Here is a 16,202-nt window from a genome sequence, read left to right as displayed (position 1 = left end):
TGGTCTCCCTCTGTCACTGGCGGGTCGGGTGCAGGCGGTTAAAATGAATGTGTTGCCGCGATTTCTGTTTATTTTTCAATGCCTACCAATTTTCCTGCCAAAGTCTTTTTTCAGGGAGATTGAGGGAAGGATTACCTCGTTCATATGGGGAGGGAAGGTGGCCAGAGTGAGGAAGGTGCTGCTACAGAGGGGAAGGCAGGCAGGGGGTTTGGGTCTCCCGAACCTGATGTACTATTACTGGGCGGCGAATGTGGAGAAGCTGGGGAGCTGGGTCAGAGGGGTTGATTCCCAGTGGGTCAGAATGGAGGAGAGTTTGTGCTGGTGGTCGGGGCTGAAGGCACTAGCAACGTCTCCGCTCCCGATAGCTCCGGGGAAATACTCAGTGAGTCCTGTAGTAATAACTTCATTGAAAATCTGGAGGCAGTTTTGCCAACACTTCGGGTTGGGGGCAGGGTCGAGGAAAATGCCGATCCGGGAGAACCACAGATTTGAGCCAGGGAGGTGGGACGGAAGCTTTCGGAAATGGGAAGAGAAGGGGATTAAGACTCTAAAAGATCTGTTTCTTCGGGGTCGATTTGCAGGATTGAAGGAGCTGGAAGCGAAGAATGGGCTGGAGGAGGGAGAAATGTTTAGGTATATGCAGGTTCAGGACTTTGCCAGGAAAGAGATACAGAGCTTCCCGGAGGAAACGGCCTCCACGTTGTTGGAGGATGTGCTGGCGGCAAGGGGACTGGAGAAGGGGACAGTGTCAGCGGTATACGGAGCTATGTTGGAAAAGGATAAGGCACCACTGGAGGGGATCAAAGCGAAGTGGAAGGAAGAGTTGGGAGAGGTTCCTGTACCACCCTCCCCGGACAGGCGCCGGAATGTGGCGACTTGGGGCTTTTCACAGTAACTTCATTGAAGCCTACTCGTGACAATAAGCGATATTCATTTCATTGAGGAGGGGGTTTGGTGTGAGGTGCTCCGGAGAGTGAATGCCTCCAGCTCATGTGCGAGGTTAGGGCTGATATAGCTGAAGGTGGTATACAGAGCACACCTCACGAGGGCGAGGTTTTTAAGGAGTAGAAGATGCGTGGGGAGGGGGGGGGGGGGGGGGCGGTGGCGCTAATCACGTTCATTTCTTTTGGTTATGTCCAAAGCCAGGGGAGTACTGGAAGGAGGTGTTTAGGGTAATTTCCAAGGTGGTGCATTTGAAGCTGGACCCGGGTCACCGCGGGAGGCCATATTCGGGGTGTAGGACTTGCCAGGGTTGGAAACGGGTGCGGAGGCAGATATCAGAGCCTTCGCCTCGTTGTTCGCCCGAAGGCACATCCTGCTGGGATGGAGAGCGGCCTCTCCACCCTGTGCCCTGGCGTGGCAAGGGGACCTGTTGGAATACTTGACCTTTGAGAAGGTTAAGTTCAAACTTGGGGGAAGCTTGGAGGGGTTCTACAAGTCATGGGCACTATTTATTATGCACTTTCAATATCTGGATAACATCGAACATTAGTTTGGGGAGGGGGATGGGTGGGTGGGGTGGGGGTGTGGGAGGGGGGCTATGTATGTTAAAGATGGCTATGGGTAATCCCTGATTCCCTTTTTCCTTTGTCATTTGTTTATGTTAACATGGGGGCTGATGTTTGGGCATGGTGGGAGGATGGGATCATTGTTACTGTTATGGGCTTTGAGATATTTGTTGTTGGTTATTGATTGTTGTTGGGTGTAAATTCGGGAGAGAAATTGTGAAAAAGGAGGAGAATAAAAATATTTTTTTTTAAATGGCTGCCTGGCTGTTGGATTTTTGGTCTGGAGGCTGCAGGCTGGAATAGAAATTAAGATGGCAACCCAGGAAGAAGTGGGTGGCAGGTGGAAGGCCTACCTCGGGGGCTCTGGCACAGTGTCAAAAATGAAGATTAAAACATAAAACATCCCTCCAGTCCTCAGCCCTCACCTCCTTACACATTCTCCATGCCCCATCCATGCCAACCCATGCCACCTCATACCCGTACTCACCATCATGGTTTGTCCTACCCTCCATGTCACCTATACCCATGGTCCTCTGTAACCCTTTGCCAACCTAGTGCCAACTCATGCTTTCCCATAGCCGCATCCACCACTATTCCCTTACACCTACCGTGCTAAATCACCTAGTATACATCATGGGCAAACCTCAGGACTCAAGCAAAGACAAGATAAAACAAAGTTCTATAAAAAAATGTTCTAAGTGTCTATTGTACACTTCCTTATATTAAAAAAATTAATTCATAAAAACACATTTATTACATTTACATTCCTTCAACTAAATCAAGCTTGATGACAAGAAACATTTCACTTAAATGCACAATCCCTTGCAACAAAAAACATTGGAATTCATAGCCCACATCAAGAGTCTCTGATCATTTATCGCGATCAAACTGAGAAATGGAAGACATCCTACTGTGACAATAGGTGGTTGTGAAATTAGTCATGCAACAGTAATCCAGTTATGGAAGCCCTCCGGCTTCTGTCAACAGACAAAATGATATAAGAAATCATTTTTAAAAAAACACACCAGACAATTTTTCAAAGATTTAAAGGGCTGGATTTTTAAAGCCGTGACAGCTCCCATTGACGGGCCCTTTTGGCAGATGCTTCTGACAATTTAGACAATTGCTTTTGACAAGTCCATTGACAGTTTCAGAGAACTTGACAGTAATGTGTTTATGCACTTTTTATGCACATTTATGTCAACATTTAATACTTCCAAAGGGCACCTGAGTGCCCCGAAAGGTATCCTGGAACCAAAGGGATACCCTAGCTATTCACACAAATTCACTAAGTTCAGAACTTGTTTCATCTGTACCAATCAGATTTCCAACCCCTGGACTACCAAAATCCCACTTAACTGCAGGAGTTGATAATTTAAATGGTTAGCTGGCCCCATTAACCATTCATGTGTTAAATGCATCCCACCCCCACAAAAATAGGCAATACCGTGTTTGGACCAGGTGCTCCGATTTGCAGACATTTACACTCTTTTCATGGGCAGCACGGTGGTTAGCACTGATGCCTCACAGCGCCGAGGTCACGGGTTTGATTCCGGCCCTGGGTCACTGTCCGTGTGGAGTTTGCACATTCCACCCCCCGCCCCCTGTGTCGACGTGGGTCTCACCCCCACAACTCAGAAAGATGCGCAGGATAGTTGGATTGGCCATGCTAAAGTACCCCTTAAAAGGTCAAAAAATAATTTGGTTCTCTAAGTTTAAAAAATAAATCCCACTATTATCACCATGATTGGGAGCCTCTCAGTCATGGTGAACATGTGGGGCCTAGAGTTGCCTTATCAATATACATTTCGCAATGCTTTAACTCTCAAAGCCTTCAGCTGTGCTGCCATGACCTTGGAACGAAACGAGCAAACATGCACATTTTTATCAATGCCTTTTTCAGAAATTGTTGTGTCAATTGGAATATGCACTGTATGATATTCATTCATTGATTGCTTTATTGTGTCAGTTTATTTATAAGCTAATGAAGCAATAAAGCACAGCTTGATATCGGGCAGTACTGAATCCAACTTCAAGGTTAGACAATGGATGATGGCAGGTGTAAAATTAGCGATATACATACTATGATATAGTCATAATTACCTGCAGATTTATAGATTCTTGTTTGCATAAAGATACAAATACCATACAGTCACAAACAATGTTCACATGGTTTTGTACATCTGCGGTTTTCAACAAAAGGCAAAACTTCCATCTAAGCTTTATTCCATTCTTTGGAAGGTTCCTTGATCTCCATTTTTTGTTCCTATTTCCCCACATGTATGTTCTGCTCCTGCACATTTATCAACCAGGAAGGTGGGTAAACTTTTCAATGATTCTCATTCCAAAGCGTTTTACCCCTGTCAAAAACATTCTCATTGTTCTGCGTCTTCCATGTAAAGGAGAATGGAAGACCAAATAAAAGTACATGACCAGCGCTAGTGTATTTTTATTGGAGCTTGGAAAGACGTGGGGCGGTATTCTCCGTTAGCCGATGCCAAAATTGGGAAATGCGATTGGGCGGACAATCAGTCGTGAAGCCAAAATTGTGGCTTGTGCCGGGTGGATGCCAGATTGCCATGCTCCGGTGCCTGAACAGCGGCATCAATGCATTCTACTCTGCACGTACAGTAAACACTATTTGCATACCATTAGCAGGCCTGACCCAATATTCTCTGAGGCCTCCATGATGATCCGCCTCAGCCAGGGGAATTCCCGACAGCGTGGTTCACATTTGGTTTACAAAATTGGGAAGCAGGCGCCGTGACTGATGAGGAAGAGATAAGAGGAGAGGAGGTCAGACATGCAGAGGCACGACCATGTCAGGGCTGGCTGTGGGGGGAGATGGGGGGTGGGGGGTGTGACCAGGGGATAGCCCTAGGGTCTGGCTGACCCCATCCCCCCTTCCCCCAGCCCTGGGAACAGGCATCAAGCCATGGCCCACCGTTGCCGCGACATTCAAGGCCCCCATCTTGCTACACACCCCACTGCCTACCCTCTGTATCACCTGATCATACAGAATGCCACCGGACATATGGATGCGAACGGGGCTAGGGGTGTGATGGGCAGGGTGCCGAGAGAACAGCCAGGGGTGGGTGTCGGGTTGCTGTCCATAGGAGTATCAGCAAAGTTTGGCATCTCACTGATGAGAAGCTATAGTTGGGAAAGTAGGTTGGCGGAGATAAAACATTTTCACCATAGGAATGGAGACAGAGTTGGATGGTGTGACCTCCTGGGTCACATGTTTGTATGCATTACCTGCTGTAAATAACAGAGCTACACAGAGAGACTCTTTGAACAGGTAGCTTTCTACCCATTCCCTTGACCAGGATGAAGTAAATAGTAGCATAGAATGGGTACAGCACAAAAGAAGGCCATTTGGCCCGTTGTGTCTCTGCCAGCACATTGCAAGAGCAAATCAGCTGGTCCGACAGCTCAGCTCGTTTCCCGTAACCCAGTAATTCTTTTCTCTTCAGGTGCTTATCCTTTAAAAGCCGTGATTGAATCTCCCTCCGCCACCTTCTCAGGCAAGGCATTCTGGATGCAAACCTCATGCTGCACAGAAAATTGTCTTTCCTTATGTTGCCTTTTGCTCTTTTGCCAATCGCCTTTGTGGAATAAATTGTCAACTCTAACAATAACTACTGAATATTTGCATAAGGAGATAAATCATGGAAATGTCATTCACTGGGAGAAGATGAGAGGAACTGTAGCTATGCCCTGATGTCTGTAACAATGGGCTGGATTCTCCACACCGCCACGCCACATTTATGCCTCGACTCGCTGACGGGATTATCCATTACGCCGGCCGGTCAATGGGGTTTCTCCATTGTGGGGCAGCCCCACACCATCGGGAAACCCCCGGGGCACGGCAAAACGGAGAAACGCGCCAGCGGAGAATCCAGCCCAATATGTTAGAAGTGGGCTTACACTTTGGGGAGCCCGCCCTCACCTTTGTTTCTGCGCCGCCCTGCCATGATGTCTTGCCCTACCCCCCCAGTGATGTGACACCCTGCCACCAGTGGCATAACACCCACCCGCCCTCACCCCACAGAATGCAAAGGTGCAAGGCACGAAACTACAGAAATTACTCACTGCTTAACAGCCTTAGTACTTTTGAAACTATAAAGACACGCCTGTAATGGCTGAATTGAAATCCAAGCCTTGCCTGTCTCTGAATGACAGTAAAGATGGTCAATACTGTGACCTGTATGCCTTGAGGTGAGCAAATATGGCACTGGCCAATGAGCAATGAGGTGGAAAAATCAGCCGATGACAGAATGTGCCAGAAAAAGTCCAGTGCAGGAGAAAATACTGCAATCAGGTGAAGTCCAGTGAGCCAAAGTCCAAGATCAGTGATGTGGATTTGTCTGGCAGGATTCTGTTCTTTGTGCTCAAAGAGACTTTCTGAGGGCCAGTCTTGGGAGAGATGGGGACAGTGATTTGGTCCATGTGATTTAGATGGAAGCATAATGGTTTTCAGCCTCGATACTTGGAACCAGAGAATTAAAGAAACCAAGAGACTAGTGTCATGATATGCAAGCATGCAACCAATGAGCACTCAGAATAGGACACAACCAATGGGCAGTCAGGAAACTCAGATGTGGCATCACCACAAGGAGGCATGACATAAACACTATAAAAGGGATGAGCCACTCACACCCTGCCTCTTTCCACAGACAGACATCTAGAGAGTTAGACAGGGTTGATCAGCAGCATTACACCCCAGCACGTGGCTTAGAGCAAGCTGGTACAGTTAGACTGAGTTACTACAGTTAGATTAGCAGAGAGACAAACTCATTTGAGAACTGTCTCAATAGTTCAATTAACGCGTTGAACTCATTTCAGAGTCTGGAGCATCCTTTAGTTAAGACTGCATCAAGTAACAGCCTGTGTTATCCGAAGCAGCATAACACAACATGATACCATGAGTGACTGTTCAATCTATTCAGTTCAACTCAGCAAGATCCGTGACAACCAGCTACTGAATGCAGGCACAATGGACAAGATTCAGGCTTTCATCAGCTCAGGACCACCGGCAATCTTAGTGCCAACTGGCGATCATTCAAGCAGAAATTTCAACTGTACGTGGAAGCATCCAAACTCAATGGCACAACCGATGCTCAGAAGATAGCTCTTCTACTCATCACTGCGGGTGACCATGCGATAGAGATCTTCAACTCCTTTCACTTTTCCGAATGGCAGGACAAAACAAAGTACCAAGCCATCCTGGACAAATTTGACAGCCACTGCGAGGTGGCCGAAGCAGCATAACACAGCACTTGGTAATAAATTGTAACTCTTTTTAATATAGAAAACTTCCCTGCTGATTGCTGACTACGAACAGATCTTGGAACAAGTTGGTGAACGGCTTCCATGTCATGTGGAATCCTTCTTCTGATGCCTGATGACAAATTTGATTTTCTCCAGTCTGAGAAATTCCGCTAGGTTTGACAGACAGTCTGCAGCTTTAGATGGTGCTTTATTGGTCGGAGAATCATAGAACATAGAACATACAGTGCAGAAGGAGGCCATTCAGCCCATCGAGTCTGCACCGACGCACTTAAGCCCTTACTTCCACCCTATCCCCGTAACCCAATAACCCCTCCTAACCTTTTTGGTCACTGAGGGCAATTTATCATGGCCAATCCACCTAACCTGCACGTCCTTGGACTGTGGCAGGATACCGGAGCACCCAGAGGAAACCGACGCAGACACGGGGAAAACGTGCAGACTCCACACAGACAGCGACCTAGCAGGGAATCAAACCCGGGACCTTGGCGCTGTGGAACCACAGTGCTAGCCACTTGTGCTACTGTGCTGCCAGATGTTGCTGACTGCCTGGTTTAAGCTCCTTCATTCGTATTCTCTTCTTGCTGTCGTTATGATCGAATATGTACGGCTTGGGAGGGCAATGGAAACGTGTCCTCTTAGTATCCTACTAGTTACAGTCTTCAAACCCCAAATTATTCCTATTCCATTTCTTCCTGGCTCCATTAACGAGTCTTCAAACCATGATGGTTTGATTGCAATCGCGTGAGCCCTTATTATATATATTAACCTGTTGGTAGCACCTTGTTGAACACTTTTTGAAAATCCTCGCACACAACATGCTTTTGTTCCTACTTATCTATGCTACACGAGACAGCCTCAAAACCTCTCAATAAGTTAGCCAACCAAGATTTATTTTACACAAATCCCTACTGTGGCTGCCAAATCATACTATGACACTTTAAGTTCATTGTTTCCATGACCCTCATGTATTCCAACATGTTTGCCCATGATCTGAGACTTCAACACAATGCTAAAAACGCCTGTCCTATACTCCCATTCCAACATTTTTTGTCAAAGCACTTTGAGTAACTATGGTGAAGCGGATTCTTTATTAACAATGGGAGCTCTTCAGACAAATATTACTGCTAAAGACTGGAAATGTTGCAGTGTCACAAATGGCCTGTATTTCAATGTGGCACTTTAAACCTCAGCACCACCTTAAATGGTCACCAACAGTTGGCAGGATTTAAATGGACGCAGGTTCAGAGTTACATCACATTTGAGGGGACAGGTAACCTGGCATCACAATGGGAACCATGACGACACAGTTAAGTGATGCAATCTACTGTGGATATATAAAACCACAACAAAAGGCACATCTGTGTTCATGCAGTAACCTTCATTACGAGGATCCTGTGTGATCAGAGACATCAGAGACATAAAATGAAACTTCTGTGTTTATTTTCGGCTGCTATTGAGGAGTTGGTTGTGAAAACTGAGGAGAGATCACAAATACAGAAGATCGAAGAGGGGATCGTTTCAGTCGAAGACCATGAGCGACAGGCAGCTCTGTCTACCATCTTGGAGCTGGTAAAATCTCACTCCATGAGCAGAAGAATGCCTCAGAAGATCATGGGGACATTGCTTGGAGGACTGCTTCCGCGCTGCGCAGACCGCTCTCTTGCTGTTCAACAGACTGCCTTGGACACCATTTACAGACTGCTTACAATCCAGCTTTCTGATCAAGGTGTAAGTCTGGAACAGCAAGAGGAGACGATCGGGGTTCTCAAAACTTTACATGAAACATTGAACCCCAATGCGCAACGTGAGCAGGTGGCGGAAGTAGTTTCCAAGTGTGTGCCCCATGATCAGCTGGACACCCTGTTACTCATGGTCTTCGACTACTTGGCTGATGAAGATCAGAATTGTGCCAATATGGCTGCACAGTTGGTGGAAACCATCCTGACATATCATCATCAAGACCTTCAGGACAAGGTATCAGAGATAATTGATGTGCTGTGGGTTCATTTTCTGTTCATTCCATACCAGGAGGTCAAACGGCAAGTTTGGCGAGGTATAACAATTTTGACCTCACACAGCTCAACAGCAGCTGTGAACCACCAGCTCACCTGCCACATCCCTGGGGAGGAGTCCATCAAGGATGTGAGGAGAGCAGCGCCTGAGGACACAGACTGCGCAGTGAGTACCCTAAAGCATCTGGGGAACTCACTTCAGAGAAAATCCTGTCCTATCAGTGGGAACGTGTATTCGACCATTACTTCACTGGTTGCCATCGTTGGGGTGTACGATATTATAACTCAGCCTGAGATGGAAGTGGTGAGTACATTGTTCCCACTGATATTCAAAGGCCTTCTTGTATCTCTAACCAGTTATGTAAATTTCTCTCTTGATCCATCAGAAGAGAGAGGTTTCACAGCTGAATTTGATTCGGAGACAAGCAGGCTTTTGAATGAAAATTGTGTGAGGTCACTAAAGGCTCTGTTTGATCAGCCAGGTCAAAGTGACATCTGTGGAGAGATGGTGGAAAATGGAGGATGGCACAAGATGGTAGGGGTTACTTTTGATAAGGGCGTTGTTCTGCTGGCCAGTGCAATGACAGCACATACAAGCTGTTATCTGGGTCACATTGTTCACCAACTAGCTCGCCAAATCTTTGGGCTCCAAGACAATCAGGCAGTTCCAGTTATCATCTTTTTTGGAGAACTCCTAAAAGCTCCGTATCTTTCAGTGCTGGGTCTCAGAGACACTGTGGTTAACACCTTGGTGAAATATCTGTGGTATTACTCTTCACCTGTTACCCAGTTTCTCTGTGTCAAAGCACTGGAAAATCTGAATTTTGGAGAGCGACGATTGTCTTGGAGTGTGACAGATACGTTGGTGGGCTTGTTGGGGATGAAAGGTGACCCCGTCTTAACACTTGGGGTGTTGTCATGCCTGCAAAAGAACATTCTTGAAGCACCAGCAGAGACAATACAGCCCTTTTTAGATGCAATCCTCACCAGGATTCAGCCGCTCTTTGGGGCAGAGAGCGAGCAAGTCCAGGCGGCAGCTTTCAGAATGTTGGGGGTCTTGACCAAGTTTGTGGGCTCCAGTAACTTACAGCAGCAGATCCATGCCAACCTGATGTGTATGTTGCTGCATTTGGGTGGCAAGAGTGAGGAAGTCATCAACTCTTGTGCTTTTACACTCTGCACGAGCTTCTCACTCATTGGATCTGCAAAGGCTTGCTCCCTACTTGAAAAGTATGCGGAGGAGCCGAGCTGGACTTACCTCGATTTTCTGAGGCGCGTATCACGCCAACTTGTTCATGACTTTCCCAGCATGATGAATTTATATGCCATGCAGTGTGCCTCATTACACAACCATGCCCATCTCCGTGATCATGCACTGGCCTTGTCAACCTTCCTCGTGAAGCGTACAGACCGCTTTGGACTTGCCCGATGCTTCTCCTGGTGGAAAGCATTTATTACAAATTGCTGCTGTCCGGCACCAAATGAACCCTCAGTACAACAGCCTCTGATACTGTCCTGAACGTGATTGTTCACATAACTGATTGCAGCCAAATCCACATCTTGGTAACAACTGATGTCAGCCAGATCCCCATCTTGGTAACATCTGATCTAAGCCAGATCCTCCTCTTTATAACATCTGATCACAGCCAGCTCCTCAAAATTGGGACAGCTGAACTCAGCCATACTGTTGTTTTTGTAACAAATGATCTCAACCACATTCTCAGCTTCGAAGAACTGACCTCAGTGAGATACTCATCATTGTAACAACAGACCTCGGACAAATCATCACCGTGAAAACAACTGATCTCGGCCAAGACATTATCGTGAAAACAACTGATCTTGGTCAAATCATCATCTTGATAACAACTGACCTCGGCCAAATCAACATCTTGACAACAACTGACCTCAGCCAAATCATCATCTTGAAAACAACTGATCTCGGCCAAATCATCATCTTGAAAACAACTGACCGCGGCCAAATCATCATCTTGAAACAAGTGACCTCGGCCAAATCATCATCTTGAAAACAACTGGCCTCGGCCAAATCATCATCTTGAAAACAACTGACCTTTGCCAAATCATCATCTTGAAAACAACAGATCTCGGCCAAATCATATTTATAACAACTGATCGCAGAAAGATCCTCATCATTGTAACTGTCTCTTCTCTGAAAGAAATTTGTATATTTTGTAAATATTGTTGTTTAAATAATCTGAAATATTTATTATAAATTACATTTATTGGATTTCCAAATGATGCTGGTCCTCCTGATGTACAGACTAACAAGCAAGACAGGCAGATATGGGCAGACACACACATCACACAGACGGACGGACAGGCACAAACACAAGACGGAGAAGATACACAAGAGACAGGGACAGACACATGCGCACGGCACATTCATTTTCTCCACTTTTTGGGTGGCACAGTGGTGCAGTGGTTAGCACTACTGCCTCACTGAGCCAAGGACCGGGGTTTAATACAGCTCCTGGTCGCCGTGTGGAGCCCGTGCATCCTCCCCGCGTCTGTGTGGGCCCCACCCCTCAACCCAAAAATCTGTGCCGGATAGGAGGATTGGCCAGCAGTACAAACACTAATTTTGTGTTGGAGAAACAGGCTACCCTCCCCTCAGCATCAATGTACGGGCAGGTGGGGTCGGATACTCTGATTATTAAAACACAGTCCTGCAAAAAACAAACGTTGCAAGCACTAAACTTTGTGTTGGAGAGACCAGATACCCTCGCATCTGTACCAACAGAAGGGAAAGGAAGTGGGTGGGTGGGGAGAGAAAGGAAATGAGGGTTGTGGGGAGGGACGGAGTTGGGGTGTTGGTGGAGGGCGAAGCCCAATTGGACACTGCCTGAACTATCTATGGAGGCAGAAAAACAAAAAAACCTTCAATTATGATGTGTCAGATTCCGGGTGTCCCCCAGAGGGGGTGAGGGGCGACACAGTATCAGGCACGAGTGAGCCCTGCACCCCACTGCAGAGCCTTGTGTGCACTGGAATGGCCACGCTAAATTGCTCCTTAATTGGATAAACATAATTGGGTACTCTAAATTTAATAAAACCTTCTCCACGTTATGAGAAGGGACACCGATGATTCATGGTCTCATGCGGACTCGGAACTTTGCAGACACTGAGTAATGCTGCCTCTTTTCTGTGCCCGATCAATCATAACATGATTAGGCTAGAGGGAAAAAGAGAAGGTAGACTTAATATGGATAACGGCAGGGTAAAAAGAGACGCAGCCAACAGCAAGACACAAATGGATTTGGAACGGATAGAGAACATGAAGGATCAAAGGTTCAATCATTAACAGGTTGGTCTGCAGATCAAAAGAAAACTTGCTCCAAATACATCAGATAATATCACTCAATTCAACTTCATCCCAAACAAGCCACTGCTACTCTAGGCATCCATAACATTCCCATTTCAGCACCTGACTTACATCACTGACCACAATTCCTCCCAAATTGAGAGATAAACAATATTGAGGTGTTGCAGTCAGAGATGAGTTCTCCTTGTACTCCAATTGACTGCAATGTTCTATAATGTAATTTTCCTCATCCTTGGTGTCTTTGATGATGTGGAATTAGGTCCTCAGCACAGTCCCCACCTTCCACTCCTTATCAAATCAATGAATCTTAAAGCGCAAAGGAGGCCATTTATCCCATTGTGCCTGCTCTACCTCTTTTAAAAAGCTACCCAATTTGTCCAACCCTCGCCCCCCTGCTCTTTCTCTATAGTCCTGCAATAGAATATAGAACATATAGTGCAAAAGGAGGCGATTCGGCCCATCGAGTCTACTCCGACCCACTTCAGCCCTCCCTATCCACATAACTCAATAACTCCTCCTAACATTTTGGTCACTGAAGGCAATTTATCATGGCCAATCCACCTAACCTGGACGTCTTTGGACTGTGGGAGGAAACCAGAGCACTCAGAGGAAACCTAAGCAGACACGGGGAGAACGCGCAGACTCCGCACAGACAGCGACCCAGCGGGGAATCGAACCTGACACCCTGGCGCTGTGAAGTTACAGTGCTGTCCACTTGTGTTGCCGTGCTGCCTACTAATCTTCTAACCTCCGTGTACTTATCCAAATCCCTTTGGAAATGTATTATTGAATCTGTTTCCTACATCTTTTCAGACAGTGCATTACAATAACTAGCATATTTCACCTCAGCGATAGGATGGACAGGAGGGCAGATTAAATAACAGAAGATTTCCAAAGGCAGGTCGGCACCAAGTGGGAGCAAGTCAGCAGACAAGATATATTTTGTCAGAGTAGCATGTTATTTATTCGGCGAAAGGGCTCACTCATTGGAGTGAAAAGTTACAACAGCACTTCAAGCAATGAGGAAGAGGTAGAAGTCAGATTTTTACTCCCTTGGGGGCTGTTGTATTCCTAGCATCACTTAGACATTGTGCTTTGGCACCTGTCAAGTATGAAGGGATCGTTCCCTTCCCTGACATCCTGGTGCAGTCTTCCATCATCCTCAACACCTCACTTTCCCAAGCAATCACGAGGTATAAGACCTGCCCATTTATCATTACCATTCCCTTTGCATTGTTTCCAGGAAAACCTTTGACATTTAATCGTTCCTGTCCTCTGACCTATTCCTGACCATTATTTTTGCCCTGCTTGTCCCTCCCATTTGGCCATCAATGTGAAACCCATCCACTGCTACCACTCTTCAGTTCCAAAGAAGGCACATATTGGACCCAAAATGTTGTGCTGGAATCTCTGTTGGCCGACGCTGGAATCGCGAACCACAATAGGGCGGAAACTTGTGTGCAACCTGCTAATCAATCGCCAGGGGTCGGTGTGAATCCCGCCCCGGCCATCCTTCGAATACTCTGGCGTGAATCTTCAAGCTTCGGAGAATGGCGGTGACCGGTCCAACTCAGTGGGTCCCGGGACTGCCCGAATTCTGTGACCCGCAATGGGCCGAAGACCCCATTGTTTATTGGCGGTCCCGCTGGTGTGGTTCAGACTAGGTCCCTTACCAGCGGGACCTGGCGGTGTGGGCGGGCTCCGGGGTCCTGAGGAGGCGGGCGATCTGGCCCTGGGGAGTGCCTTCACGTTGGCCTGGCCCACGATCGGGGCTCACTGATCCGCCAGCGGCCCTGTGCCATGCGGGGTGTCTTTTCCTACGCATCAGCCGTGTCAGTCTCCTCGATGGCAGACTTGTAGGTGAACCCCCCCCCCCGCCCATGCGTGGGGATGACATCACAGCCGCTGATGCTCCTGTGCATCCGCAGACTCTCGCTCGCCAGGGGAATCCCTTCGGCTCCGGCTGGCGTGGCGCCAAAGGCCTTCCATGCCAGCCAGCGGGGCACAAACCACTCCGGCGCTGGACTAGCCCCTGAAGGTGTGGAGGGTTCCTGCCCAATACCTCTGACATCCCTCCTATATCTTCTAACATGAACCTTATTGTTCTGCCCCCTTGTAACAGTTACATCCACCCGAGGAAAATGTCGCTAAACGTCCACTCTATTTATCCCTCTCATCATTTTAGCCACCTCAATTAGGTCACGTCTCATCCTCCTTCGCTCCAATGAGAAAAGGCCTAGCTCCCTCAACCTTTCCTCACAAGACCTACCCTCCAATCCAGGCAGCATCCTGGTAAATCTCCTTTGCACCCTTTCCAATGCTTCCACATTCTTCCTATAATGAGGTGACCAAAACTGCACACAATACTCCAAATGTGGTCTAGAACATGGAACAGTACAGCACAGAGCAGGCCCTTCGGCCCTCGAGGTTGTGCCGAGCAATGATCACCCTACTCAAGTCAACGTATCCACCCTATACCAGTAACCCAACAACCCCCCCCCCATTAACCTTATTTTTTAGGACACTAAGGGCAATTAGCATAGCCAATCCACCTAACCCGCACATCTTTGGACTGTGGGAGGAAACCGGAGCACCCGGAGGAAACCCACGCACACACGGGGAGGACGTGCAGACTCCGCACAGACAGTGACCCAGCCGGGATTCGAACCTGGGACCCTGGAGCTGTGAAGCATTTATGCTAACCACCATGCTACTGTACAGCCCTAAGCATCTAGAGCTGGTGGTGTTTGTCCATACGCTCGCCATGGGAGCACTGTACAGTAGTTTCACTCAGGAGGTGGACCCTGGTCCGAAACCAAACTGTTCCAGTACCTCTATGAGCTCCATTCGAGTTGGTCAAAGGTGTTTTCTGCGTCCAGGGAGATAGTCACTTTTGGTATTCTCTCCCCGGATGGGGTCATTATCACGTTCAGCAGGAGCCTGATGTTTGATGTTAGTTGTCTGCCCTTGACAAAGCCCAATTGTTATCCATGACTACTCCTAGCACACAGCTCTCCAGCCACCTCGCCAGAATCTTTGGATCTATGTTGAATAGTAAGATGGGTCTGTTGGACCCGGAATCAGTTGGGTCTTTGTCCTTTTTGGGTATCAGTGATATTGAGGCTTGTGCCAGTGTTGGTGGCTGTGTGTCCCTTACCAGTGATCTGGAAACATCCCTCACAGGTGCGGGTCCAGTGCTGGTGTAAATGTTTTTTAGAAGTTCACCAGGAATCCTGCCAACATGAAGTTGATACTCTCCATGACTTCTCCCAGTCGTAATGGTGTTTCCCGGCACCGCCTTTTATCTTCCCCCATGACCGGTGTCTCCTGTCCGTTGAGGAACTGCTTCATACCCGAGTCCTCCTCAGGAGGCTCGGAGGTCTGCAGCCCCCAGTTGCGAAGACTTTGTTGATCCTTTCTAGCATGGCAACTAACCTACCACTACTGTCCCTCGCTTGGGCTATTTCCTCCGTGGCTGCCTGCTTTCTCAGCTGGTGAGCCAGCAGGCAGCTGGCTTAGTGTGTATGTTCATTGAAGGTCCGCCATGTCTGACGGAGCTGGTGCACTGCTTTCACTGTTCGGCGCAGGTCAAAGTCCAACTGTAGCTTTCTTCTCTTTGACAGGAGTTCCACGGTTGGGGTCAAGGTGGAAGACCATAAGACAAAGGAGCAGAATTAGGCCAATTGGCTCATCGAATCTGCTCCACCATTCAATCATGGCTGTTAGATTTTTTTAGCACCAATTTCTCCATAACCCCTGATCCCCTTATTCATCAAGAACCTATCTGTCTCTGTCTTAAGGACACTCAGCGATTTGGCCTCCACAGCCTTCTGTGGCAATGAGCTCTACAGATTCACACCCTCTGGCTGAAGAAATTCCTCCTCATCTCTGTTTTAAAGGATTGTCCCTTCAGTCTGAAGCTGTGGCCTCTTCTTCTAGTTTTTCCTACAAGTGGAAACATCCTCGCAACATCCACTCTATCCAGGCCTCTCCGTATCCTGTAAGTTTTGGTGAGATCCCCCCTCATCCTTCTAAATTCCATAGAAT

General features: G+C 47.5%; 1 protein-coding gene across 1 annotated transcript; it reads left to right on the top strand.

The window, feature by feature from the left end:
* The first annotated feature begins 7,926 nt into the window (after positions 1-7,926).
* Positions 7,927-10,997, top strand: LOC119977842 (maestro heat-like repeat-containing protein family member 1). Its single transcript, XM_038819081.1, has one exon. It carries the CDS (start codon positions 8,226-8,228, stop codon positions 10,332-10,334), a length of 2,109 nt encoding a protein of 702 aa, XP_038675009.1. The 5' UTR covers positions 7,927-8,225; the 3' UTR covers positions 10,335-10,997.
* Positions 10,998-16,202: the final 5,205 nt, after the last annotated feature.

The sequence above is a fragment of the Scyliorhinus canicula genome, chromosome 14, assembly GCF_902713615.1.
Source record: "Scyliorhinus canicula chromosome 14, sScyCan1.1, whole genome shotgun sequence".
NCBI classification, from domain to species: Eukaryota; Metazoa; Chordata; class Chondrichthyes; order Carcharhiniformes; family Scyliorhinidae; genus Scyliorhinus; species Scyliorhinus canicula.
The sequence above is the reverse complement of the archived record's forward strand: the minus strand, read 5'-3'. Positions and strand labels throughout refer to the sequence as shown.

Coding starts and splice junctions, on each gene's coding strand:
- LOC119977842 (XM_038819081.1), top strand. CDS start 8,226: ATGAAACTTCTGTGTTTATTTTCGGCTGCTATTGAGGAGTTGGTTGTG.